The 27753-nt window shown below is 38.4% G+C and overlaps 3 protein-coding genes across 4 annotated transcripts; all 3 read right to left on the reverse strand.

The window, feature by feature from the left end:
- Window positions 1-384: 384 nt before the first annotated feature.
- On the reverse strand, window positions 385-10431 carry LOC146461806 (uncharacterized). The gene is made up of 3 exons (XM_085086756.1): window positions 10360-10431; window positions 9852-9912; window positions 385-1377 (listed from the first exon to the last, which is right to left on the reverse strand). The coding sequence occupies exons 2-3, from the start codon at window positions 9892-9894 to the stop codon at window positions 644-646; spliced, it is 777 nt and encodes a 258-aa protein (XP_084942882.1). The 5' UTR covers window positions 9895-9912; window positions 10360-10431; the 3' UTR covers window positions 385-643.
- Window positions 385-26815, reverse strand: LOC146461805 (uncharacterized). 2 transcript variants are annotated; one of them, XR_014857370.1, is made up of 3 exons: window positions 26686-26815; window positions 24663-25496; window positions 385-552 (listed from the first exon to the last, which is right to left on the reverse strand). XR_014857370.1 is itself a non-coding variant. In XM_085086754.1 (2 exons), the coding sequence occupies exons 1-2, from the start codon at window positions 26726-26728 to the stop codon at window positions 24754-24756; spliced, it is 786 nt and encodes a 261-aa protein (XP_084942880.1). In that variant the 5' UTR covers window positions 26729-26815; the 3' UTR covers window positions 24543-24753. The 2 variants fall into 2 exon arrangements, 1 of the variants encoding a protein (XP_084942880.1); XM_085086754.1 differs by lacking the exon at window positions 385-552 and having other exon boundaries at window positions 24543-25496.
- LOC146461807 (uncharacterized) lies at window positions 19356-20085 on the reverse strand. The gene has a single exon (XM_085086749.1). It carries the CDS (start codon window positions 20083-20085, stop codon window positions 19447-19449), a length of 639 nt encoding a protein of 212 aa, XP_084942875.1. The 3' UTR covers window positions 19356-19446.
- Window positions 26816-27753: the final 938 nt, after the last annotated feature.

Consider the following 27753-nt stretch of genomic DNA (forward strand, 5'->3'; position numbering starts at 1 on the left):
ATTAGCATACGAGAAAAACATTTAAGACCGCATACTAATAAGGAGGAGGTTTTATCGGGTTTTAAAACCACTGCACGTGATGTTTTATCGACCATTTGGTAGGTCAATGGGCTTATGAATTATTAATGTGTTTTTGAAGTTGTATTTATTCTTTATTAAAATATCAGACTCACAAGACCTTTCAATACCTTCCGGATAACAACCCATACTGCAATGCTCTGAACACTTCTTAGCTGGTCTGCAATAAGCAAGGCTGAGCCAAGGGTAACATTGAGGGTCGACGGAAACAAAACTCACTTTTCTGTGGGAGCAGTCAGTAACGGCGTTTACTTAGACCTCCCAACTCAGCAATACGCAAGAAATGATATACATTTGTAATACTACTTATAATAATAGTAATAAGCTTTATATAGCGCCTATCCTTTTGTGTGCTAAGCACTTTACAATAGTTAATTACTTCAGCTTTTCAATCCCCACTAAACGATTTGTTCAAAGCGAAAACAAACACCTCAGCGAAAAATCAATCGTCACTACAGACCACTTTTCCTCAAACTAGTAGCAAGGATATCAGGACAAAATGTCACAGGACAGGACGTTCTGAATCATCACACGCCGGGCTGGGTCCCTTGTGCTTAATGGCTGATTAAGTGGCTCTAAATACCATAAAGGAGTAGTGAATTTGGACATCATCATGGAGGCTCAAACCCTTAAGCTTCCCTTCTTCCAGCTCATCAATTCCGTCTTCAATCTCCTTGTCAGTGAACTCGCTCATAGAACTCTGAAAACGGCCACGAAGCATTTTGTACCACCGGGACTTCTCCATGCCCAAGAGAAACTTTTCCTCTGAAACTTCAACTTGAAAATTTGCGTCCCGCAGCATTGCGGTGACGCGTTCTTTACTAAACGTGATTTTACCGAATGCGTTCTCTGCTTTGGTGAAGAATGGAAAGCTTGTGGGTAAGCCAGTTGTTACGACCAAAAGCGCGCCCCCTGTTCGCAGATGGGCTTTCAAACCCCTTAAAAACTTCATAGGTTGAGTAAAATGGTGCATGGAACAAATACATAGCACCATATCGAAGACCTGGTTGATTTCTAAATTGTCGAGGAATTCCCCTGCTGTTTTCTTCACGGGGTATACTCCTTTCCTTTCCTTGGCTAGTATCTGCATCACAGGGCTGGGATCCACGCACCAAATGGGATTTTTCAGGTGTCGCGCCTCAAAGATCTTTTCTGCAAAGAAACCAGTTCCACTACCAATATCGGCGACCACGTGATCAGGTTTTACGTCATCGACGTATTTCCAAAGCAAATCCATCAAGGTCTCGTTCTTTGGCTGATAGAAGAAGTCATAATTGTAGGCTATTAAACGATAGTGATCTGCAGAAAAAAAAGGTTTCACTACGGTTAACACCCGCGAGTAGGAACCTGTATTTTTCCAAGTTAGCCTCAAAAGGTTCTTATTCAAATGGTGCTTAACAGAAATGTAGGCTACAGTCGAACCTGCATTAAGCGGCACCGTATTAAGCGGTCACCCTCTATTAAGCGGTCAATTGTCAAAGTCCCGAAAAATTAATTACTGTAATCCTGACCTCTACTAAACGGTCACCTCTATTAAGCGGTCGCGGTCACCCTAAACTAGGTTCCAACGAGCTGTTTCTATTGTCTTGACTTGTTTTTAAATGGTCACTTTGTAAAAGTAAGCCACTCAAATATGGTAACAAATAGCGAGCCAGGCAATTGAGTTTCTTATGAGCTGTCATACCATTTCATCGCCGAACTTTCTTAACCAAGTAAGTGATTTTTTGAGCGCTTTGGTGCATAAATTGTACACTAAGTTATCAAATGTTTATAAAATGTCGTTTTTATTGTGTTTGACATGTATTCTGTGCAACCTGTTTTAAGCGGTCAACGTGTATAAAGCGGTCACTTAGCCATTCCCCGAGGGTGACCGCTCAAGACAGGTTTGATTGTATATAGGTTCATAAACAGCTTCTTATTTTCTTGAAACCAAATTACATCTACTCTCCAGTACAGTGTGAAAACAATATGGCACTTTGAACAGGGCAGCCTCAACTGTACTGACAAAGTTGCTATGCAGTAGTATTTAATTGTTTTACCTAAATATACATAAGTCATGTATTTTTGTATTTACTATAACTAATTGGAGGATATGAAATGTTGGCCTTTTCCTTTTCCTGAGAGCTCAGTTATTTATTTCCTTATAAATTCTTCAAGTCTTAAAAAAAATTAAAGAATAACATCCTGGTTTTATTTAAAGGTTTAACAGGTTCTTATTTAAAGGGTGTCTAAATTAGAAATTTTAGAACAGGTTCTAAAAATTTAGCTTCTTATACTCGCCGGTTTTAATGTATGCCATTTTTGTTATATTGTTAAACCTCAGAAACAATCAGTCATTGAAATTGAAAGTTGAAGAAAAACACTAAATTTCGTTTCGCAAAATGGACTGAAGGGTTTGAAAAAGGATCGCACATGACCACTGGAACGTAATAAGGAGTAGCTTTTGTTGATTTTAACAGTTCACACCGTAAGATTTCATCCAGTCTCAAACAGTAGAACCACAGTACATGGATCCAAGAAAGCATTTACTCACCGCAAAGTCACTAATCTTAATTTTACAACATCCAAATCGAATATATAGGAAAATAAACATATATGTTGCAAAATATTTTACAACATTTTCATGACCTCGTGAGTTGTCCTAATAAGCCTGATGAAGACTGGTGTTGGCCAGTCGAAATATCGTACACTCAAGCCTTTTCACGTTGTTTGATCAGTCCTTGCAGTAGTCCTTTTTACTTTCATTTCTATTTTTATCGATTTTGACTGATTACGATCCTGTTTGACCTAGCCCGCGAACGCAGACGTATTCCCCAGCTGTCGCTTCATTCCGCCGAAAAATAACGTCTGCGAAAACGAACCCACAAACGATTTCCATGACGTCATTCCCTTTGTCTCGTTGTTGGCCAATTACGTTCCGTTTAAGGACGGTGCCTACTATTGTTACTGCGCATACGTTCTGCGCATCTCGAGATACTCGGGTTTCCTATGGGTGGTGCCTACTAATACAGGAATATTTTTGCGCGCTTTAAAACTATGCGGAGAAAGCAGAACTTGGCAAGTGATTTTGGTATCCAAAAAGAAAATTGGGGGTAGCCATGCATTTTTCAGAGATAATAAAGCGTCAATTTGGAAAAAAGCGCCATACATTGCTTTGTATTTTGCTGCTTTTTAGAATAATTGTTGCTTAGTTATCTCTAAAAAATGCGTGGTTTACCCCCAATTTTCTTCTTGGATTTTAATAGCCGCTGCTAAGATCTGTTTTTCTCGCATAGTGATAAACTGCGCAAAAATACTTCGCTATTAGTAGGCACCGTCCTTAAGAATGGGTCAGATTCCTGCGCGCGAGAGCGCGCGAGGAAAGACGAGAATTTCAGCTTTGGCATCCATTTACAAAAGCGATGGATGAAACTCCAAAAAAATTGACATGTTCCGAGGAGTCTGCTTTCTATGTAAAGATTATTTTTCGCTGCCTAAATCTAAAATCAGAGTGTTGGGGCAAAAAACAGTGGATATTCCGTCATTAATCCTCAGGGCTACAAAAGTAGATGTCAATGTTTACGTCGAGAGAGAACGCTTTGCTATCTGCCGCACGAAGTGTTATAATCGGCTCGTCCGTTATCAAAATGCTCTTCGAAAATTTGAAGAGGTCGGTGCTGAAATACAGCAAGATTGTCAATGTGATAATTCAGTCCGCGTCAAAAGACTGGCTAAAGAACCAGGGACATTGCCAGAGGCGAAAAAAAGCCCAAAGTTTGAAGACACGTCGGGCTCCATTGAAACACGCCATGGCCGGAGCAGGCGCCGAGCAGGTGCAGTGACGCTAAGTACAGTCTTAGATTACAAACGCGAAATCAATGCCATAACAAAGAAAACGGTGAGATTTTGAGTTACCTTAATTTATTCTTCGTTATTTTATCCCAATGAAAGCTGTAGCCCAGGGTCCAAAAACTTTAAAACGAAGTTTACATCTAGTTCTACACGAGAAGTCGCGTTGTTTACATCTTCGCAGTGGTTAAACCGGTTCCCAAGTCCAATCTTTTTTAGGGCAAAAATGCTTGAAATCTGCCATATGTCTTCTCTATTACCTAGCAGAGTTCGAAAATATGCGGCAAGGTCCACAGGTCTATGGGGGGTTTCGGTGTCTCTCCAAAAATCTGCTTGATGCTTACACTTGTAACTTCAAATTCAGCGCAAAATTGAAGGCAATTCACGATGCTTAACCGGTTCCCAAAGTCGATGAAGAAAGACGAATAATATTCGTTAAGTCCAGCGCCACTACTGCCCGAAATCGCTGAAGAAATCGATGATTTGTACCGCTTTTCAAGACGAAACATCGCCCGCCATCTTCGAATTATGAAGCTTATATGACCTACTTAGTGTTATATACCGCTGTCTAGCACAGATTGTAGCTTCGGATTTTCTCGTTTCTCCCTCTCAATCGGTTGTTTTGTGGAGAAAAGCGGATCTTAGCAAGGGCTATTGGAATCCAAAAAGAAAATTGGGGGTAACCACTAATTTTTTAGAGATAATTAAACATTAATACCTCTACAAAACGCGAAAATATAAAGCAATGTATGGGATTTTTTCCCTAAATTGAAGCTTAATTATCTCTGAAAAATGCATGGTTACCCCCAGTTTTTTTTTTTTGTGATACCAAAAGCATTTGGTAAGTTCTGCTTTCTCCGTATAGTTTTAAACCGTGCAAAAATATCCCTGTATTAGTAGGCACCACCCATAGGAAGCCCGAGTATCTCGCGATGCGCAGAACGTATGCGCAGTAACAATAGTAGGCACCGTCCTTAATTGATTAATTCAATCACAGGCGGTTGCTTAATCCATTCCTCGCATTCCTGTGCCGATTTCTCTCTCCGTCTTAGCCGAAGCGTTACGGCAAAAACCTTAAAATTTGCATAGGAAAACACTGATTTGTATATATATATATGATTTGTGTCCATTGTTAACGGAATACACTAAGTGCGGATGTGAAAAGTAATTACAGAGGACGCGGCACTGGCTTTGAATAACGCGTGTAAGATTAAAAAGCCAAGTTTTAGCATCACTGAAAAACCTTAACGAAGATCAACTGAACTTTAGACTTGTTTATCAAGGAGAACTTGCACTATTCAACTGTCCTAAAATTAAAAGTTCTTGAGGTGCGTAAACGTAGCAAATGAGTTTTTCGAAGTATCAGTGAACGCCGGCTTGTGCCGCGTAATTTCCTGTTATTTTAGCCCCTAAAATTAAAACACGATACTAATGGATTAAAAATCGCCATGTCGGCTGTGGCCGATGCAGTACTTCTAGCAACTTCTACAATTACGTACTATTCCTACAACTCAAAAAACAACATGAATTACCTGCCAGTAAATTGAGAACGCCTGAAACCCTACAGCAGCATTAGTTTGTAATTTAGAAAACTATCACTTAAAGGAAAAGTATCACACAAATTTGTTGTCCGGCATTTCAAAACCCAGAAAAATTTGTCTGTCAGCAGACAAAACGAAATAATTGTCAAGTTTGTTATAAATTATCACCCCAGTGCAATACAGTGCAAACATTTTCATGAACGATCTTGCATTTGCTATTAGAGATTGTAGGCTGATAAGCTACGCAGATGACACTAAACTCCATCTATCGCACAAGGATCCCCAAGCTGTGGAAGACGGTATAAATCTAGATCTGATTAACACTACACAGTGGTTTCAACAAAATGGCATGATAGCAAATCCGGATAAATATCAGGCTCTGGTGCTGGGAAACACGGGTTACGATTTCGATATAAAATGCGAAGAAAAGCCCATACCTGTTTCCAGTGAGATACAGCTACTAGGCGTAACATTAGATAATAAGCTGAAATTCGATTCTCATGTCGCATCTATCTGCCGAAAGGTCGGAGGACAAGTTAATGCCTTAAATAGGCTTAAGAATGTTCTACCTTGCAAAACCAAGGAAGCACTGTATCGTGCCTTTATTTTACCGCATTTCGATTATTGTAGCCAGATATTCGCCCCATGTAACGGAATCCACAGAGGTATTGGATTCCGGATTCCATCCCTCTGGATTCCGGATCCCAACCCTCTGGATTCACTGGATTCCGGATACCAACCCTCTGGATTCCGGATTCCAATAATTTGGAATCCAGATTACGGCGTCCTTGGTTCTACTCGTATTTTCAGCTCTAGTGTAATATTTTAAACAAAACACATACCTTTATCCCATATTGTAGTTGAACAATAAGTCATGATTCCGTTGGGAAAAAAACACCGATACCCTCTCATAGAACAAAACATTTTGAAAACGTCATTCTGGCAATTCCTATATACCATTTACATGATCAACAAATATCGAACAACAAATAGTGACGGCTAATGTTCAAACTTAGTTACAATATATTACGTAACTTTCTGCATAAATCAGTGGCATCAATGGAAAGTTCAAATGATGCACAAGCTATAAATCTAAACGTTTGTTCCCTTAGTTTATTAGGAAAATGATTTCCCTTAGAAATTAATGCACGTCACAAAAATGAGAAAGCTTTTGTCATTTGATTCTTAGGAAGTGCGTTAACTAAATTTAAAAAGTTCTACTCATCGTCCACTTGAGCGTTACAGTAAAGATCATGATGAGCGGCTTTTTGAAAGGGTTTTGCTTTTGAGACTTTCATTAAACATGGTTGCGAATGGTTGCTTATTATATTAAAGCCTGGTTCGTTTCACTAGCGAGATATGCACAAGTATATGCATAACATCGCTATGTCATTGTCAAAGCGGGCATATAAGCATAAGTGTAAAAGCTTATAAAAATCCAAAATTTCCCTTTTTGTTATGCTTCCTATTATGATTATGTTCCTCTTATGCTAGGGAAAACCACATATGCAAAGCATAACCAGAAAGGACTATTACTCGACACATCTAATAACATAACAATCCTTCTTGGTCTCTTTCGGGCAAGCCGTCACATGCATTTATTAAAAGGTGGCTGTTCAAAGCATCATGCTTAACTATAAGTGTGTATTTTGGGCCTGTTTTCACTGACTTAAAATCGTATGCTTTCGCTTCCGCTTATGTCCCTAGTCAAAAGTCACAAAACTAGGCATAAGGAGGGCGCTTTACCTCTTCCATCCCGTGCATGAGACTTGTATAACTGTCGCTACCAAAGTGGGCTATTAGTAGAGGGTTTTTAACCTCGGCTACACTCCTCCCGACACATTTATAAAGTTCATTAGCTCATTCATTCATTCATTCATTCATTCTGGTTGTCACTTTATGATACACCACTCTCCCCCCACCCCTTCCCTTCTCTCTCCTCACCTTCATTATATAATTATCATGTTCAAAATGTGTCGAAATGTGTTACTGCCAGATACTTGGAACCACTTGTCAATACTTGGAAACGCAGTATGTTTTCCAGCATTTGATAAGAGAGTAAAATGCAATTATTTGACCCGTCTAGGACTATAAAAGGGTAATTGTAGACATTATGTTGCGTCGAATTATTAAATTTAGATTATTCGTGATTATTAAGTTATCGAAAGTTAGCTAACATAACTCTATCATGGCTAACTGCTCCAACTGAACTCTGAGCTAGAATTAACAGTTTACATTCAATTATTTCTTTGCGTCGAAACGTTTACTTGTAAAGAGTCAAAATGGTGTTTTATTCTACTAGTAATTCAAACAAAGCACCGTACATACTTGTTCTTTAACCATCAGTTTTACTTGAGTTTTACCGACCATTGTTTTTCTGAGCATGTCAAAGACCTTAGATCGCTTAGCGCTTTGAGTTTTTGGACTCTGAAGAAAGAAAACATCGAGAAAAACAATAAAACGAAAAGCCCATAAAAATGAAATAGTTTTTAATTAATCTGCCTTTTCGACGATTCACTTTTCTGATTTTAAGTCGTATATCAACGGACCAAAATGAAAAATGGAGCCCCAAAACTACAGAAAACTGTTCCCTAGAGTTTTTCTTAAAGTCAACAAAGTTTCTTCTGCAGAAATGTCGAGAAATTTAAGTATCAACAAGTCATTCAAGCTTCTGAAGTTTCATTTTACTTCTAATTTCGGCTTCAACTACGTTTTGCTCTGTTCTAATAAATACTCTCAAGAATCAGACTCGAGATCGATCGAGAAGTCACTTTAATTTCGATTTGAGGACGGATTTTCTTTCCGGATTCTTTTTGTCTTCACTTTCCCGACACGTATTTCTTATTACAGCCTCAATCAATCATATAAACAATATCTCGAAATATCTTAAAGCTAAACTTCTGTAAACATACCTGTCTTCCTTTGATTTGTGCTTTCCCATAACCGAAGTGAAGTTAAAAACCACCGTGATTCGACTTGATACACTTCAAAAAACTTCCGATGCAAGCACTCGAAAGCGTCAATGAGCGAATCTTCGAGCATTTTTTTTTGTCGCATATGCTTTGAAGCTGACGTCATGAGGAAAATATCCTCCCCCCGGGGAGGGGTGTGTCCTGCGTGGACAAGTTCGAACACGTGTTTCGAGTGTTGCAAGTGTAGATGAGTCAGAGGTGGACCGCTAAAAGGTGACTGGGTAGAAAAATAGAAGAATCTACCAAAACAATTCGACACAAGTGGATTCCGACACAAGTAGATTCCGGATTCCAGCTCACTGGATTCCGGATTCCAACATAAAAAATGTCCTGGATTCCGGATTCCAACGTGAAAATTTCTGTGGATTCCGGATTCCGGATTCCGTTACATGGGGCGACAGATATGGCACCATTGTGGAGCCAGGAGCACCAAGAAATTGGAGAGATTAAACGAACGGGCACTTAGACTTGTATATAAGGATAAGAATAACTCTTACGATAGATTGCTAAGTTGGATTGGTTTGCATAGCACACTAGAGGGACGTCGTATCCAGGACATGTTGATCACAATAAATAGCTGCTTCCAGGAGAGGGCACCGACCCCCATTGCAAACTTATTTAAAATAAAGGACACAAAATATAACTCAGTTACGGGGCACAAACATGCTCTCATTGCCCAAAGTAAGAAGCACCAAGCATGGTCTTAGGTCTTTTCGGTATTTCGCTGCAAAGACATGGAATGCGCTGCCGGACTCGATTCGCGCCATGGCCGGCACAAGGGAATTTTTGGGAAGTATTCGTCATGCAGCATTTTAAAATTGTTATTATCGTGGTTGGCTTTTGAATTTTTAAATTTTAATTTGTACTCACACATGTATTGATACATGAATTATTGGATTTCCTGGATATTTTAGATTTTTAAATTTTTAGATTTTAGTTTGTTAGCTAATTTTTATCTTTCTTTTGTTTTGTAATTTTATCTGTTTGTTTGTGGGCTTCCTGTAAAGTAGCTTTTAGCTAAGTGGAGTGCCACGTAAAATAAAGTTCTTATCTTATCTTATTAGTGCCTCTGACCAGAGACAGAGTAGGTCGGAATGGATTGAAACCAGTGACTGAAAATGTTAGGCTAACGTTTTTCAAGTTCTCGCATTTTTTGTTTTCAAAATGCGTTAGAACAGATCACGAGTGTTTCCTTTCAAGAATTGAGTTGATTTCGTTCCTCTCGTCATTCCAATATCATTTGGAAGCTGATTAAAGGTCTTATCAGTTCATCATATGAAAAACCCCATGATACTTCCCCTTTAAAGCACTGATGGCCTTCCAAAAAGAGTGGCTTTAAAAATTCCACCCCACGACCTTCGATCGGAAGAACTAGAAAGAAAGAGATGTAATAAAAATGGGGTGTGTAGAAACTGACTCAACATTAACTTACCCTCCTTTTTGGAGCCAGTACTTCCCCGATTTTCTCTTTCCATGTTGATGAATGTTGAATCCTATGTACAAAAATTAAATTAACGTAAATCCGAACGTAGTGCGCTCACCGTTTTTTAATTTCGTCCTGAGCTTGTTCTCGATTGTTCGCAGACTTATATTATGACTAGGAAAGAATGCCTTCGTGGTTCGTAGAAGATTGTACATTTTAAGTCGACTTGGTGAAAGGAAAATAAGGCCCGATTCAGACGCCGAACTTTTGATGAGCCGAACCTAACGCATACATTATTGTAACGTATTTCAAATAAAAAAATAAAAAACGCTAACATTTCGATTGGTTTGCTTCAGGTAAATTAAGTTCGGCTAATTAAGTTCGGCGTCTGAATCAAAAGGCGGGATTTTCGTAATTTAGGCCGACCTTAATTTGAATTAAGTTCGGCTCATGAAAAGTTCAGCGTCTGAACTGGGCCTAAAAATGATTTACAGGAGGCAAACAAGGCCCATCTTACCGCTTTGATACAGGATCTTCAAGAAGCATAAATGATTGTTTCTGTTATACAGTATAATGAGTGGACTTGTGTCAAGTCGTCCTTTTATGCGACGAAAGAGTGACCTAAGAAATTTAAATAATTTACAGGTCTTAAAATATCCAGGCGGCACCACACGTACTAAACTTTTTGCTTAGAGTGATTTTACTTGACCCGTGAAACAGAGAAGGTTTAAACCTTCTTTGAAGATCAATAATGGCAGAAGAAAAACTTTTAAACAAAGTTCCTGTGGTCGAAATACATCAACCAAAGAAAAATAGAGATAGAAACCCGTTCTTTAGGCCTTATGTCTTATCCTCAGAAAAAATAAAAATTGTCAAGAACCCTTGGAGATTCAAAATTTTAATTACGTTTCATTTTTGCGGTAAAACCGCATCCCTTCTACCCTCCGCCGTTATTTTCGGTGGAGTGAAGCGACAGCCGGAAATACGTCTGCATTCGCAGGCTACCCTGCGAGCAGAGGCCCTTCGATCTTCCTAGACTTCCTCTTCCCGACTTATCTAGGAAGATCGAAGGGCATCTGCTCGCAGGGTACATCCGCCCGAAAAAGCCATAGAAAAGCATGCTTTGCGATACGTTTTGTTCTCTGAATGCGTTCTGAAAGGAGATTCACTTCAAACTTAATAGTTTAAGCCTTGTTGAGTTTCACGCGCAGTTACCATATCAAACTCGGTGTTAACAAAAGTTTATATCAAGTTCCGGCGATCACGCCCCCACCAATGTCTGTCTCAAGAACACCTAAGATTTGAAACATTTTACAAGATTACTCAAAAACATTTTAACGGCGATCAGTTTTACCAACGAATTTTTAAAAATGAATATTAAAACTACTGTATAACACGTTTTGAAATACCAAAATCTTAAGATTTAAGGGGTCAAAATCCAAGTTTACAAATCAAGTTTGCGCAATATTTAAAGTAGCCTCCCACGCATTCGCCGTGATGTTTTTCACTGTTCTCGCGAGATGCGTTCTAAAGTCAAGGTCAACCTTCCAGATTTTAGAAGGTTTACTTTGATTGGCTTAGCGGCGGAAAGGAATGTGGCGCTTGGGGAAGCAGGTGTTTGTGTGGAGGAGGTAATACGAGTCCCCTAAAAACGACTGCGTGGGAGACTATATTTAAAGGGGCAGTATCCCAGGGGAGGGGGGTACTCGGGTATAAACGTGACGGGGGGGGGGGGGGTCCGACGGAGCCTAATATTTTGCACCCAAAAAAATACATGGACCTTATATTGTGCACCCAAAAAAATAGAAGACTGGAAATTTTAGACCCAAAAAAATACATGACTTTTATACCCTAAAAATACAATCTTAAAGGGGCAGTATCATGGGAGATCGCTGGGAGATATCATGATTTTTGGCCAAATTCACTAAATTTAAACTTTGAACACTGTGTTAATAAATTTCTCAATGGCTAATTTAAAGAAATATTAATAGTGATTCTAAGACGAAAGGTTGAACCAAAATATAGTACAACCGGCGACTTTTAGTGCGTTACAACTACGAAATTTGAAAACGTCCGCCAGACGTTTTCAACTCTATCTTGGTCATCTGCCGGGCGAAAATATCCGTGGATAGTTTCTTTGCATTCTGATAGTCTTTTAATGGAATTTTGTCATTATTTCTTGGCTTCTATCAACCGAATAGCGTCTTTCCGATTTTCAATGTGTTACTAAAAATAGCGTGATACTGTCCCTTTTTGAAAAGACGATCAAAGGTCATTTCACGCCAGTGTGAAAAACAATGGGTCCGTACTCTTCTACGCATGCTCGGATCTCGATTTTACCGACAAATTCGGATACAGTGGAACCTCTGAACGAAGTCCTCGATAAAACGAACGATATTTTATGTCCCGGCCAAAGTTACAGTAAAATGTATGGAATAGTACCTCGGTATAACAAACCTCGATATAACGAATTCTTCGATATAACGAACATAATCCTAGCCTTCCACGCAGACGTTCTTAGGGGTTCGTCACGCGTTCCTGCCCCACGAACAGGGCAGTAACGCGTGACGAACCACTAAAAACGTCTGCGTGGGAGGCTAACATAATCCGGAAGCCCAAACGTAAAATCTACCTCGATATAACGAATTACAATGTCAACACGCGACTGAAGATAAACGCTGAACAGATAAACAGTCAACGCCGTGAACGGCTCCTTATATATCATAGACATTGGCACTATAGTATTTCGACATCAATTAACTTCTGCTCTATCTTCTTTGTCTCTTATTAGTTCTATTAACTTCTTCACTTTAGAAGGCTTCTTGTGATAAAACGAATACGTAGCCGGAATTGCGTGACAGAAGTCATCTGTGTTACAAATCAATCATTAACTAAGACCTCGATATAACGAACATTTTGGTCGTTTTCCATCAAGTTCGTAATATCGAGGTTTTCGATATAACGAGCCCTCGATTTAACGAACAAATTTGGCCGGTCCCCAGCGACGTTAAATCGAGGTTTCACTGTAGATCCAAAACTTTCCTTTATTTTGGTATATAATTCGGCTTGTTTTCGACTAGTTTGGGTGGGTCAAATCGCCGTTAAAGTTGGAGGACTTCTGCTGTTCCTATTATTTTCGTTCTGCGGATCCGTGAATGCTGTGGGTAGGAAGGCCGAGGAGAGACTTCCGACTTCCGACTTCCGACTTCCCCGAATTCCGACTTCCGACTTCCGACTTTCGCAAACCATTTCGAACCATCGTGAACCATTTTGCGCACCGTGGACTCAGTGTAGCAAAGAAGGCAAAGATCATTAAAATGGATGAGGAGGTAAGGCAATTTATTTCAAGGAGAGTATAGGAAGAGGAGACTTTGGTTTTTACAAATACTTGAAATGACGCGCGTCTGGTGCGATTACAACATGATTACAATGATCATAGTTTTGAAACATGGCGGCGCAATGGTGACTGCTTGGTGACTACAGATATAATAATAATAATAATAATAATAATAATAATAATAATAATAATAATAATAATAATAATAATAATAATAATAATAACCTTTATTTACCCTCGGCAGATTAGACTATTCAGTTTGTTCAAATCCGAGGCAGAGACGTCGCGATTCAAAAATACGAGCGCGGAACCACCGAGAGGCCGTGATCTAGCTAAAAAATCGAGCGCGAGACTTTCACAGCACTCTGTGCCTCTTACTAGAAATTATTTCTTGATGAATGGAAACTGGTTGGTTTTCTGTTAGGGTTACTCCAAACGTTCGCGGGTGCCTTCCCGAAAAAAAATTCGTACGCGCGTTGTTTTTTAGGAAACCACCACAATCTATATATCTATAAAAAGCTTATTTAATGCAGAATTCGATAAAATTATAAGCTATTTTGGTTTTTCCTCTGCTAAGGCGAAGGAAGCCGGTAAACAGTAAAATGACAGAGCGCCATTCCGTCGAATTAATCGAGTATCAAACGTGATCTCTGACGAAATGTAGCTGCACAGTGTTAATCACAAATCATGAATCTCTCAAAGGGTGTGAGCATTTCCCCGTACTCCTACTGGTTTTCTTTTAATATATCTGTCAAGTTCCAGTAAAAAAGAATATGCAAACGTGTTGCTTTCCGAGGCCGCCAGGAGGGAAGTATTTCAGTGATTTAAAAAAAAAATGCCGACACCCTTTTGTTCCTCGTTGTTCAGTTAACTTTCGGGCCAAATTTCACGAAATTTTGTCAATTCTACATACCCTATTAATTCATTTGAAGAGGAGGCATCTTGCAGAAATCGTATTGCGAGTTTTCGCCTTCTAAAGATTTAGAAGCATGTCACGCCTTCTCGGAGAATTATGTCAACACCGGGCTCACATTGTGAGCCGCCAGCCAATAACATAGTAGAACCCCTGACGTTCACAGGAAGCAAAATGGTGCTTCGCGGGAAAGTTATAGTTTTTCATTCATGTTTTTCCCAGTTAGCTTCTGCGAGCACGTTTTCGGTATTACCTAGGGGAAAAAACGTTTAACAAAAAAGAAACAAAAAGAAAAGAAGATAAACCGACAAGCAAGCGCCAATGCAGCATCATAGGGAGGCACTAGTGGCCGACATGAAAGCTATCGGGTAAGTTTTGTTTGTGTTCAGTACATAGTTAGTCTCCTCTACTAACTATGGTTTAGACGAAGCCGTATTTTTTTATAAAACATTTGAAATCGCTACACCTGACAATTGAATCAGCGATGCGTGCAAGTGAGCAAATTATCACGTGTAGTGAAAATCGAATTTTTTTAATTCAAAAATACCTTTTATTTGCGCTTTATCTGGCTGGAGAATCAATTTAAATAAAGTTTACTATATCTTAGCGAGGTAAAATTCTTAGTTTCTTGCAGGCTTACCTTGGAATCTTGTCAGAATTCAAAATAATTTCAACGGCTTTTCTTTGATTGACGTCCACCAAAACGCGACTTTATCCGACACTTTTGAATGCCGTAGGTCGCGTGTTATTGGTAACCGCTGTAAAGTTATAAATTTAAGGTTACTCCAAACCTTCGAGGGGCTACTTTTTGCCGAATGTTTATTTTTCGATCAAATTAAAGTTAATTACTTAAACTTACATTTTCAAAAACAAATTATTTAAATTCTTAAAACACGCGCGAGAACATTGAGAAAAAGATATTTTCGTAAAAAAGTTAATAAGTTTTCAAGGTGACATAATCTCTGTAAGGCGTGGACTCCCCAGCGACCTTTTCGCGGCAACGGCTTCATTTCAACTTATTAGCATTTTTTGTTTACACTCGAGTTTGAGTGCTGTGGTTTTGGAAATAGGCAAGTCAATTTCTTATCAGTTTGCAGCACAGAAGGTGCTAAGTATCTTGAATCTTCCTAGACCAGTGAGCAATGTTTCGTGGACTGCACATACGAAGGCTCCTGAGAAAGCTGTAAACGAGCTCCTCGAAAGAGAACTCAAAAACGCGATGCTACAACTGAAAAGACACAGGCGTACTTCTTCTGTTCACTGATTCAACTTGAAAAGTGGGAAAATCCTATCCTTTTAATGCTATAAATGTAGTTTAATTGATATTGAAAGCCTTATATATTCTATTTTCAATCTTGTATAATAGAATGTCGATTTGAACTTCATTTTCATTTGAAAAATTCAAGCGAGTTTTTTATTATCTTGCACGCATGGAAATTATGTGTCAGTCATTAACGTGTAACCAAAAGTTTGAAAATTCATATCTTTTGAACTATTGAACGAAAGAAAACCATGCTTTAAAACGTTGTTTAATGAACTATTTGAAAACGTACTACCGAAAGTAGCTACACGTTTAGTTTTTCTTACATCTCCAGTGTGCGTCAGAACTGCCTCTCTGTTGATGCGTGTTACGTGATACTTAAGATGCAAAATGTTCAAAAATCTATAGCTCGGGTTTGAATCATCGTAAAATTCTCGTTCTTGCACCAAAATAAAGCTATTGAAATGTGCTATGAGATGCAATGAGATATTATTATGCGCGTTTGCTTTTTATTGAAAAATATTCGCATAAACTTTCGTTTCCGGGTTCACGATTCACGCTGCGCACTTGTACTTTTTACTGATTTCACCTTGAAACTGTGCAACTCTTATGTTGTTATTGCTGTAAATGTACTTTCATTAAATTTAAAAACCTTATATTTTGTAGTTTCAATATTCTATAAAAGACTGTTCATAAGAACTTCATTTTTAATTGAAAAATGGAAGCGAGTTTTTATCATGTGGAACGCGTATGAAATTATGCGTACTCATTAACGTGTAACCCGGCAAAACGGTTTAAAAAGTCGTATCTCTCGACATATTCAACAAATAAAAAATATAAAACCATGCTTTTAAACCTCATTTATTACATCGTCGAGCCTGGTTAAGTGTAGGAGATTGCCTTTGGGGGTTCTAGTATTCTTGCACATCTTGGTTTATAAACCAAAATACCCTCATCAATTCGAAGACTTGCAATGTTACTGAACATAGTTAGTTTGTCTATGTCTAAACAATGCGCATTTTTTAGATAACCTGTGTTGGAAATCAACTTTCATAACGTTTACCATCCGTCAGCGGATAAAACTGTCCATTTCTTCGTTCTGTTGCCTTGAAATGTTCTAAGAATTCAAAACAATTTCAACGGCTTTTTTTTTTGATTGACGTCCACCAAAACGCAACTTTATCGGAGTCTTTTGAAGGCGATAGGTCGCGTGTTATTGGTAACCGCTGTAAGTAGACAATCAGTCACAGGTATCATAAAACTTTATTTCCGGCGGGCAGCGCACGCCTTTTGTTGAAGTTTTGAAGGTCACGCGCTCTTATTTAGCTTTAATCATAGCTAGATTTATAGCTATTTGTTGTGTTGTCGACAGGCAAAATACGGTAATTTACGAGCAAAATTTAGACTGCAAGCAGTCCCTTTCTGGATAGTCGAGAGGTCGCACGAAATAGCCGAGCGAGAAAAAACTGGAGCAAACGAGCGGAAGGTTCTCGTTTATTTCCCCTCGCCCCAGTCTCGCTGCGCTATGAGCACACCATCTCGACTAACCAGAAAGGGACTGCTTGCAGTCTAAGCAAAATTGATCGAAACCTACATGTTTCAAAGTTGAACCGTTTATTACGATTATTCTTTGTTATTATGGTGGTTTGCGAGACCCTCAAATTTTAAAATTTGACATTCCTAAACCTTTTTTTTATTTCAAAAAAACTAAATAAAAGGTTACAGAATTCTCTCGCTTGTCGACTTCCTCGCTCAGTGCTCGTGATTTTTTCTTTCTTGACCGATCTGAACCGGTTTCGCTGACGCCACAATGTCTCATCGCAATGTCTCATCACCGCTTTAAAGTCACGCCGCTTCACAGACACGCCATTTCCGGTCCGACAGTTTTGAGATTCGCCGGAAATATTCCGGGACCATTCAGTTTTCAGGATGAAGAGAAGGGAAAAAATAGACTGCATCACAAAATTAATGTAGTATCGAAGTCATGCCAATCATCTGAATCAATTTTTTCATCGAAATGTGATTTGAACAAAAATGGTTCTGCTGGGGTCCGTGTTCAAACGAAATTAGTTTTGAGATAAATAAATAGGAATTCTTTTGTTCTGGAAATTTTCATAGTCTTAAGCAGTCACAATTGCAATACTGTAATACATTAATTTTGTGATCTCACCAGCATTTTCAATAATCCTCTATTCAAGAAACGGCTGTACCAAATAAATTGTAACTGTAATAAATCATACTTCTTTTGCGGTATATTTTGCTTCTTCTGTGAGACATTATCACTGTTTAAAATTAACTGCCCCTCTCCTTATCCCTACAAATACTGCAGTACCCCCTTTTAGTACTAGAAACATTTCCAAGTCCCTGTAATTCTGGCTTTAATTCCTTTGTTAATGATGTGTGAAATCGTGCAGCGTATCAGTAAAGGCTATCAACTGTATGCCCCACTATCTGTGTATGAATCAGTTGTAAATTCAAGACCAGCATTTATGGTGTAGCTATTTTCCTTGTTTACTCATTGAGAACTTTGCAAATGTAAACGATAATACAGATCAGCAAAGACGATTGAAAGACTTACCTTCAAACAGGATGGGGACAGAGCATTTTATTGTTGATAGGGGTGGGGGCTGGTCAGTTACTAAACTAATTAGTGCACAAGAGAAGTGCAAGAAAAAATCCGGCCACAGGGAATCCAGAGATAAGAAAAAAATTTGAAGAAGTGGGGAACGTTCTTGTCAACATTGAGAGTACCAAAAACGCTGCCTTCCCCCCCCCCCCCCCCCTTCCTCAACCTGGATCAACCAATAGTAGATGAAGCAATTATGGATATTTTCTTGCAGCTTGTAATTTTCCTGGACGAAAATTTTCCAGAGTTAAAACAAGTTTTTGAGCAGCATAAGGTAATTTATTGTAAGCTTTTTATGGCACTGATGTCTTGGTTAAAATAACACTTCATGATCAAAGGGCATTAAATATACATTCCAGCGCTAAAAAAGGAACTGTATTTAAAGAAACACACCACCTAAAAAGTGAGAAGGGTTAGAGAAGAAGGAGGGATGTACCTAGATTTTTAGACCAGGATGTGCCAAAAAAGTGAGGGTTGCATGGAATCAAGCGACCTTTAATCTAGGCCACAACTGACTGGGACACTTGGTGCTCAATAGGCCTCCTCCCCTTTATTCTCAGCAAAGTGGATTAGTTGCAAATAGTCAGTTGAGATTGTTGGTTAAGATCAGTATCGTGAATGTGGAATTGAATAAGCTTTACGACAGGTTACAAATTTATGACGATTATTTCCCTACGAAAAATAGTTCTCGGAAATACAGCATTTAATCCAGAGCTATTTTTTATTTTTTTTTTATTTTCATGAATCATAGAATTAGCTGAATTTAAGTTCTCCAGATAAGTACTCCTTTGCGGAGTTTGAGCAAAGGTGGAATGTGTATTTTGTTCCAATACCAAAACAATTAAACCATAGCTTTATTATTGCATTTCTTTCGCCAGGTGTACAGTATGCGGGCCGTGAAAATGATCTCCGATGCACAATTTGAAAAAATGGGCTTAGCTATCGGACAAATAGCTATGTTGAAGGCATTAATGTAGGACAAACCGACCGAGGGTACGTTAACTTCAATTTTGTTCACTCACAAGCACTTAATTATTATTTTAGAAGATCCATCTTAAAATGAGTGAGCATAAAGAGGAATTACTGACCTAGGCTCTTTTCAGGATGTGCTCATTACGTATTTGACAGAAATGGAAGTAGTAAGTTTTGATTGTTGTCGTTGGAGTTGTTAAGATCACTTCTCATACGACTGTTTTTTTTTTTTTTGTATGTTTTTGTTCTTTGTAATAAAAATACACGCTAAAAAGTCAAGACGTTTCGACCTCTCCGAGGCCATTTTCAAGTGCGAGTAAAAAATAAAAGCCTTACCATAAATATATTCATAGAATTAAAAATCGGTAAGAATGTCATGTACGCTAAAATGTGTCAAAAATGTGTCAAAAATGCCAATGATAAGTATTATAAAGTTAAAAAAGGACATAAAACAATGAAACAATGAAGCAATAATGAGGCTTGTAAAGAACTGATCTAAACAAATAATTTAGCGCGGATGGAATCACACTGTTTGTTTAGTGATGGTTTCAGTTCTTTGATAGAAAGCATTTCAAAAATAAGACAATCAAGTTTGTTCTGACACTTTCTTAAAATTTTAAAACTTTTCGCAATGTCATTTGGGGCCATATTGTGCTGCTCCCTCAGGTGGTTTCCCTTATGTTCCTCAATTCGCTGGTGAAGGTGTCGGCACGTGTAGCCGACATAGCCTACATCGCACAGGCTACACTGAAAATGATACACAGCGCATTGTTGATTTACAAGGGGTGGCTTGTCTTTCATCACTTTTATTTCATCCTTGATCTTCCGACTTGTGTACACCGGGCTGATATCCACCTTGATCTTCCGACTGAGGTCTCCAAGTTGTCTGCGCACTGCGTTTGCAGATTTCTGATCTTTGAATGGCAGCACGATTCTGATTGGGCCTTCTTGGTCCTCAGGTACTTGCTGTTGGGTGTGCGAATACTGAGACACTTTCGAATCAATGAATTGACGGATGGTAGACTGCGCAAGTTTGTCTGGGTAGCGCAGTCGGGAAAAGATCTCTTTGAGACGTTCACATTCCTGATGAAAAAGCTTCCACGTAGATGAGAGCTTAAATGCACGGTTGAGCATGGTCAACGACCATGACATCTTAGTGTCGTATGACGTATCCTCACTATTCACCAACGTACCAGAAACCATCGAGAGCATAGCAGAAACAGCCTTTACCAACGACTGGTTCAACAAGGAACACGATCTAAACATCACAAAGTCGGATTTAATAGAGCTGTTGAGAATTGCAACCAAGAATCAGCTTTTTCAATTCGAAGGCAACCTGTACGAACAGGTGGACGGTGTTGCTATGGGTTCGCCACTGGGACCTCCCATGGCTAACGCATTCATGTGTAACATCGAGAAACAGCTAGAAACTGAAAACAAGATGCCTGCTTTTTATAAACGCTACGTAGATGATACGCTTAGCGCAATGCCTGATTTTGAAACGGCCTCTGAGTTCCTAACGACATTGAACAACAGTCATCCTTCTATCAATTTTACAATGGAGCTTGAAGAAAACGGCAGACTCCCCTTTCTGGGAATGGATATAATCAGGAATGGATGCCGGTTGGACACGAAGGTGTACAGGAAGCCAACGGACACCGGACTACTGTTACTGCGAATCCTCCATACATGCCCCTCTTCCTATGAAAATTTTTTTCAATCTATTTTTGTTTGCGTTGCTATTTTAATGTCGACATCTTATTGGTCAGTTAGAGTGACGTCATTTAATTTGAAACTCAATAGCGGATTATAATTTCCCAAAATAGCATCGCACGGACTAAAAAAAGATTGAAAATAATTATCATGGGGCACAAGGATTCGCTCTCTTACCTCATAGTCTCTTGGTCTATGACGTTAAGCCAGCGTCGAAACGTCGTCGTTAGAGCAATTTTTTAAATCTTAACATTTTTTTAAGTAGCGTTTTATCGCAATTTTTTATTGGCAAATGTATTTCCAAGACACTTCTTCCTTGAGATCTAAATAGCGTATTGAAAGTCTTATTTTTGTGTGTACAAGCATAATTATATACCTGGTTTCGGTCTTATCTTTCTGGCCGAAGGCAGAATAACCTCTGGGGAGCCAGCGGCTCAAAGTACATCGCGATGCGCTCCTGATATGTCCAATCGCCGCAATGGCCGTGGTGTAAACTTTATCACTGAGAGTTGTTTCCGTCCATCTGGCCAAAACTTCCTTCTCCCCAAAGTCTCATTCAGAAGGTCATACAAGATAACTGCCGTGGGACTCAAGTGGATCTATATGTGCTTTGAAAGTCTCCCGAGGGGTATTATTCCCCTCCTCCCCGCCAATTCCCCAACCCCCACCCTCGATATTGTGCACTCTTTGCCGGCTGCGTGCCCTGGGTTTTCAGTCTTTCCATATCCAGTTCTCTCGTGATTCTCGCCCTGCTTATGCACGGAAATTAGAAAATTAATTAAAAACAATTGGTTGCCGGCACTTTTGCCAATTCTGTTTTGTTTTCAATTTGGCATTGTGCGACTTATTTGCTTTTCCAAACAGATTCCAATAATTTTTGTAAAATGACGGTTGTTATTCAAACCTACAAACGGAATCAATTTGTTTTCAAAACAGGATATTATGTCACCTGAAGATTTTCAAAACATTTGGGAACTTATCTCCGATTTTTTCGCCAGGTTTTATTGGCATCTGAATCCATAAAACTTCTTGAGATGCGTTCATCGACGTTAAACAGTTTCAAAGAGATTGGGGTAACCTTTATTTTTTTAACGTAAATCAGCCCAGTCACGTCCCTAAAGTACGTGATACGAAAAAAATACAGTAGCTTCCGGATTTTAGATCTTGATTCTGACGTCATGTTTTCATTCAAACAAACTGTGTACACGGACGATTGGCAAAATACCTTCACAAAAGCGATGTTTACCGGCCGAGAAGATCACTATTCGGAAAAGAAATTCCGAGTCTGTGAATCCACATTTGTACCACTATCACACTTGGTGATATTTAATCTGCATATTTTATAGACTTAGTTTATTTACATTTTGAGAATTCAGTCTGGCAAAGTCTACAGTGTTTCCAAAAAAAAAAAACAACAACAACAACAAACAAACAAACTGCAATTGAGTGTTTTCTCATAGCGTTTAATAGATAAAAGTAGGAGAAAGCGAAGGACGAATTTTCGGTATAACTGTAATGGTAACTCCAGTTAATGAATTGCCATTGAATTTATGAAACAGTTTAGTTTTTGAAGTGAAATAAATTAACAAAAATCAGTGTTACAGCTGTATGTATAATTGTACCATCATCACACTTGATGATATTTGATCTGCATATTTTATAGACTTATAAGTTTCTTTTTTTGAGAATTTAGTCTGGAAGTGTTTCAAAAAATAGAAAATGAAACAAACTGAAATTGAGTGTCTTTCAGTATAATGCTTAATATGCTCTGTCGTTAATAGTTAATAGTAAGAGAAAGCAAAGGAAGAATTCTCAGTATAACTGTAGTGATAATTATACTCCAGTTGAAGTGCCTGGGTGACTCAAAATAATACATGTACAATAACTGTTAATTATTATTATTATTATTATTATTATTATTATTATTATTATATTATTATTATTATTATTATTATTATTATTATTATTGTTACTGCTTTTGTTTTGCTTTTCATATGAGAAAAAAGTCTCAGTTTAGCTAATACATCGCCACTGAATTTATGAAAGGATGAATTAAGTATAAAAACCTACCTTTTACCAAAACTGCAACTATTGAAGATATTTTTATCCTTTGGGAGTTTCTAAAATGAGTGTCTAATGGCATGGTATTATTGGTAAGGTGCATGTATTGATATTTTAAGGAGAAATTACACCTGAAAGCGATTGGTTTAAAGTAGTAAGTTAGTGCTGTAAAGAAGTGCAATTCGGTTGTTGTTAAGTTCGTGGCACATTATAGTAAGACAATGAAAGAATTAACAACTGATTTTCATTATAAATAATGCTTTTCTTTTCCTTTACAGAAAGAATCGGATGCTTCAATAATAATAATTACCAAGTTACTACCAAGTAACCCCCCTGGGGCCCGTTTCTCGAAAGTCCCGGTAACTTACCGGACCCGATAAGTGATTTTGGTAATAATGTTTCTTAACAGAAGTCACGTTTTGTTAGCTTTCAATACTAAATTTTAAAATCTTATAATTCTATGATAACATTGGCCAAGTACCATGCCTGTAATCACTGTGTAATCAGCGAAAAAACATTTAAAAATATACTTATCGGGCCCGGTAAGTTACCGGGACTTTCCAGAAACGGGCCCCAGACCCTGATGTCATAGTAGAGTATAGTAGTTTTACGCTTGTTTAAGTATTTCATTTTTTATATGAACTTTACGCCTGTATTAATCTTAGTCTAGTCTTAGTTTTTTTAGGCTTGTAGGACATAATCAGCTTTTTCCTGTACACCAGCAACAAAGGTTACGCTTTGCATTGCACCCTATGTGGCTAATTTTATATGCATTCATACGTCGTACCGGCTGCGCATAACAATAATTTATTCATTTATATTGCCAGTATCAATAACAATTTTCAACTGTACTGCGCATTACAACAATAAATTCAATTGTAAGCCGCATGGGGGCACTCCTATTGGGAGTGCTCCTCACTCCTCATAGAGAAGGCAGCGAGGGGTTGGTCACGTGGTGGCCACCGTGGCTGTGGTGATGGCCACAGGCAGCACCTTGCAGTAATTTTATTTTACTTTTGTTTGAATCTGCATGGGTGAATATTAAACAGTAAAACGATTATTCACGTTGTGTTCCTCACAAGACCTTTTAATACCTTTACGATAACAACCCATACTGCAGTGCCCTGAACACTTCTTAGCAGGTCTACAATAAGCAACGCTGAGCCAAGGGGAACGTTGAGGGCCAAGGGAAACAAAACTCACTTTTCCGTGGGAGCGGTAAGTAAGAATTTTCTTAGACCTCCCAACTCAACAATACGCAAGAAATGATATACACTTGTAATACTACTTATAATAATAGTAAATAAGCTTTATATATATAGTATAAGATTAAGCATGAATTACTGCCACAGAGACTTTGTAATCTTTTCCAATTAGACAGTGGTTCGTATTACTTAAGGAAGCGAGAATTTGTTCAACCTCGATTCTCTTCGGTGACATATGGAAAACACTCACTTCGTTACCTAGAGCCTAAACTGTGGAATGATCTCACTCCTAGAATAAGATATCAACCCTCTCTGAAGCAATTCAAAAGAGTCATACGTAATCAGGACCTTACTGCCCTAGCAGCAAATGTCAGTAACTGTCGAGGCTGCAACCTATGCCAAGAATGACTAGGGTTTACATGATTTTTTGCCATTGATGTATGAAATTTTATTAATATGGTTTACGATGTAAATTTTAATTCATTTTTTAGAATTTTCTAGAATTAAGTTAGGTGTCCACTATTAGTAGAGGGGACTTCTCCCCTCAGCTACATTTCTTGACACGTTAATAAAGTTATTATTATTATTATTATTATTATTATTATCATCCGTTTGTGTGCTAAGCACTTTACAATAGTTAATTACTTCAGCTTTTCAATCCCCGCCACTATAAACGATTTGTTCAAAGCAAAAACAAACACCTCAGCGAAAACAATCGCCACTGCAGACCACTTTTCCTCAAAGATATCAGGACAAAATGTCACAGGACAGCACGTTCTGAATCATCACAGGCCGGGGTGGGTTCCATGTGCTTAATGGGTGATTAAGTGGCTCTAAATACCATGTAGGAGTAGTGAATTTGGACGTCATCATGGAGGCTCAAACCCTTGAGCTTCCCTTTTTCCAGCTCACCAATTCCGTCTTCAATCTCCTTGTCAGTGAACTCGCTCATACAACTCTGGAAACGGCCACGAAGCATTTTGTACCACCGGGATTTCTCCATGCCCTGCAAGAGAACCTTTTCCTTTGAAACTTCAACTTGAAAATTTGCCTCCCGCAGCATTGCGGTGACGCGTTCTTTACTAAACTTTTCCATGACTTCACCGAATGCGTTCTCTGCTTTGATGAAGAATGGAAAGCTTGTGGATACACCAGCTCTTACGACCAAAAGCTCGCCCCCTGTTCGCAGATGGGCTCTCAAACCCCTGAATATCTTCACAGGCTGAGTAAAATTGTGCATGGAACAAATACATAGCACCTTATCGAAGACCTGGTTGGTTTCTAAATTTTCGAGGAATTCGTCTGCTGTTTTCGTTACGGTGTATACTCCTTTTCTTTCCTTGGCTACTATCTGCATCTCAGGGCTGGGATCCACGCACCAAATGGGATTTTTCAGGTGTCGCGCCTCAAAGATCTTTTCTGCAAAGAAACCAGTTCCACTGCCAATATCGGCGACCACGTGATCAGGTTTCACGTCATCGACGTATTTCCAAAGCGAAGCCATCAAGGCCTCGCTCCTTGGCTGATAGAAGAAGTCATAATTGTTGGCTATTAAACGATAGTGATCTGCAGAAAAAAAAAAAGGTTTCACTACAGTTAACGCCCGCGAGTAAGAACCTGTATTTTTTCCAGGTTAGCCTCAACAGGTTCTCATATAAATGGTGCTTAACAGAAATGTAGGCTATATAGGTTCATAAACAGCTTCTTATTTTCTTGATAACAAAATACATCTACTCTTCAGTACAGTGTGAAAACAACATGGTGCTTTGAACAGGGCAGCCTCAACTGACAAAGTATTGTTATGCTATAGTATTTAATTGTTCACCTAAATATACATAAGTCAAGTATTTTTGGATTTACTATAACTAATTGGAGGATATGAAATGTTGGCCTTTTCTTTTTCTTGAGAGTTTATTTTATTTCCATAAAAATTCTTTAAGTCTTAAAAATAAATTTATAGAATAAGAACCTGATTTAGATTTAAGGCTTAACAAGTTCTTATTTAAGAGGTGTCTAAATTAGAAATTTTAGAACAGGTTCTAAAAATTCAGGTTCTTAAGCTCGCCGGTTTTACTCGTATGCAATTTTTGTTATTGTTAACCTTCAGAAGCAGTCAATCATTGAAACTTGCCGAAAAAAACAAAATTTCGTTTCGCAAAATGGACTGAAGGGTTTGAAAAGAGGGCACATGACCACTGGAATGTAATACTGAGTAGCTTTTGTTTTAAGGTTCTAATTGTTCACACCGTAAGATTCCATTTACAGTTTCAAACAGTAGAACTACAAAACATTTGTCTATAAATAAAATGGGGTTTGTAGAAATACTCAGAGTCTTCGCGATAATAGGGAGTTTAAGAAACGAGGACGGCAACGGTAACGAGAACGTCATTTAAAAATATAACTTCTCGTTTTTGTAACTCTTTCGCAACCATTTAAATTTCTTTAACTTGGAAAATGCTGTCGAACTCTCCAGGTACTAAATTAGTATGAATGACGTCAAAATAAGGAAAAATAAAGAAGATTTTGCGTCATACGCTCCCGTTCTCGAGAAAACCTAAAATTTGGTCATTTCACGTTGTCGTTTTGCAGAGGACGGTAAAGAAATGTACCAAAATGTAAAACGCACGTGCAGAGCGATTGTTTTTGCTCATTAAGCCCATTGTTTTGTGGCGTTCTCGTTACCGTTGCCGTCCTCGTTTCTTAAACTCCCTATTCAAAATGGCGGACGGCGGCCACAAATTCCTCATTAACTTACCCTCTTTTTTGGAGCCAGTACTTCCTCGATTTTCTCTTTCCATATTGATGAATGTTGAAGCCTATATACAAAAATTAAATTAACGTAAATCTGAGCGTGGTGTGTTCGCCGAACATTATTTTCGTCCTGAGCTTATGATTAGGTCCAAGCAATGCCTTCATGGTGCGAAATTAAACCATGACTGATAGAAGATTGTACATTTAAAGTCGACTTGGTGAAAGGAAAATAAATCGATTTACAAGAGGCAAGCAAGGCCCATCTTCTATAAGCATAAATGGTTGTTTTTGTTATACAGTATAATGAGTGGACTTGTGTCAAGTCGTCCTTTCATGCGACGAAAGAGTGACCTACGAAATTTAAATAATTTAAATATCCAGAGGGACTGCGTACGTACTAAACTTTTTGTTTATTCAAACTTGTGATGTTTTCTTACGTTTTGAACGCCTATTGCTCTTTTTTTAGTATTTATACCTTTCAATGTATACACATTTTTTTGACTTGATAATCAGGCACCTTTTTCATAAATGGCGGCTGATAAACAATTCTTTCGTTTCGTTAGCATGGGTAAAATTCAATAGAATTTTTACTCTAAAATGAGGTTAGTAGGGATAATTAACTTATATTGAAGAGAATAATAAATCGGCCGCCATTTATGAAAAAGGTCTATGACGTTAAGCTAGCGTTAAAACGTCGTCGTAAGAGCCATTTTTTAAATCTTAACATTTTTTTAAGTAGCGTTTTATCGCAATTTTTTATTGGCAAATGTATTTCCAAGTCACTTCTTCCTTGAGATCTAATTAGCGTATTGAAAGTCTTATTTTTGTGTGTACAAGCATAATTATATACCTGGTTTCGGTCTTATCTTTCTGGCCGAAGGCAGAATAACCTCTGGGGAGCCAGCGGCTCAAAGTACACTGAGATGCGCTCCTGATATGTCCAATTGCCGCAATGGCCGAGGTGTAAACTTTATCACTGAGAGTTGTTTCCGTCCATCTGGCCAAAACTTCCTTCTCCCCAAAATCTCGTTCAAAAGGTTATACAAGGTAACTGCCGTGGGACTTAAGTGGA

This window comes from Pavona decussata, unplaced genomic scaffold, assembly GCF_977016875.1.
Source record: "Pavona decussata unplaced genomic scaffold, jaPavDecu1.1 SCAFFOLD_195, whole genome shotgun sequence".
In the NCBI taxonomy this organism is placed as follows: domain Eukaryota; kingdom Metazoa; phylum Cnidaria; class Anthozoa; order Scleractinia; family Agariciidae; genus Pavona; species Pavona decussata.

Bases quoted from the DNA above. Each gene is read 5' to 3' on its own strand.
- LOC146461806 (XM_085086756.1), bottom strand. From the start codon at position 9,894: ATGGAAAGAGAAAATCGGGGAAGTACTGGCTCCAAAAAGGAGG. The intron at 1,378-9,851 runs GTAAGTTAATGT...TTTTTTCTGCAG, and splicing joins TACTGGCTCCAAAAAGGAGG to ATCACTATCGTTTAATAGCC.
- LOC146461807 (XM_085086749.1), bottom strand. From the start codon at position 20,085: ATGCTCAACCGTGCATTTAAGCTCTCATCTACGTGGAAGCTTTTTCAT.
- LOC146461805 (XM_085086754.1), bottom strand. From the start codon at position 26,728: ATGGAAAGAGAAAATCGAGGAAGTACTGGCTCCAAAAAAGAGG. The intron at 25,497-26,685 runs GTAAGTTAATGA...TTTTTTCTGCAG, and splicing joins TACTGGCTCCAAAAAAGAGG to ATCACTATCGTTTAATAGCC.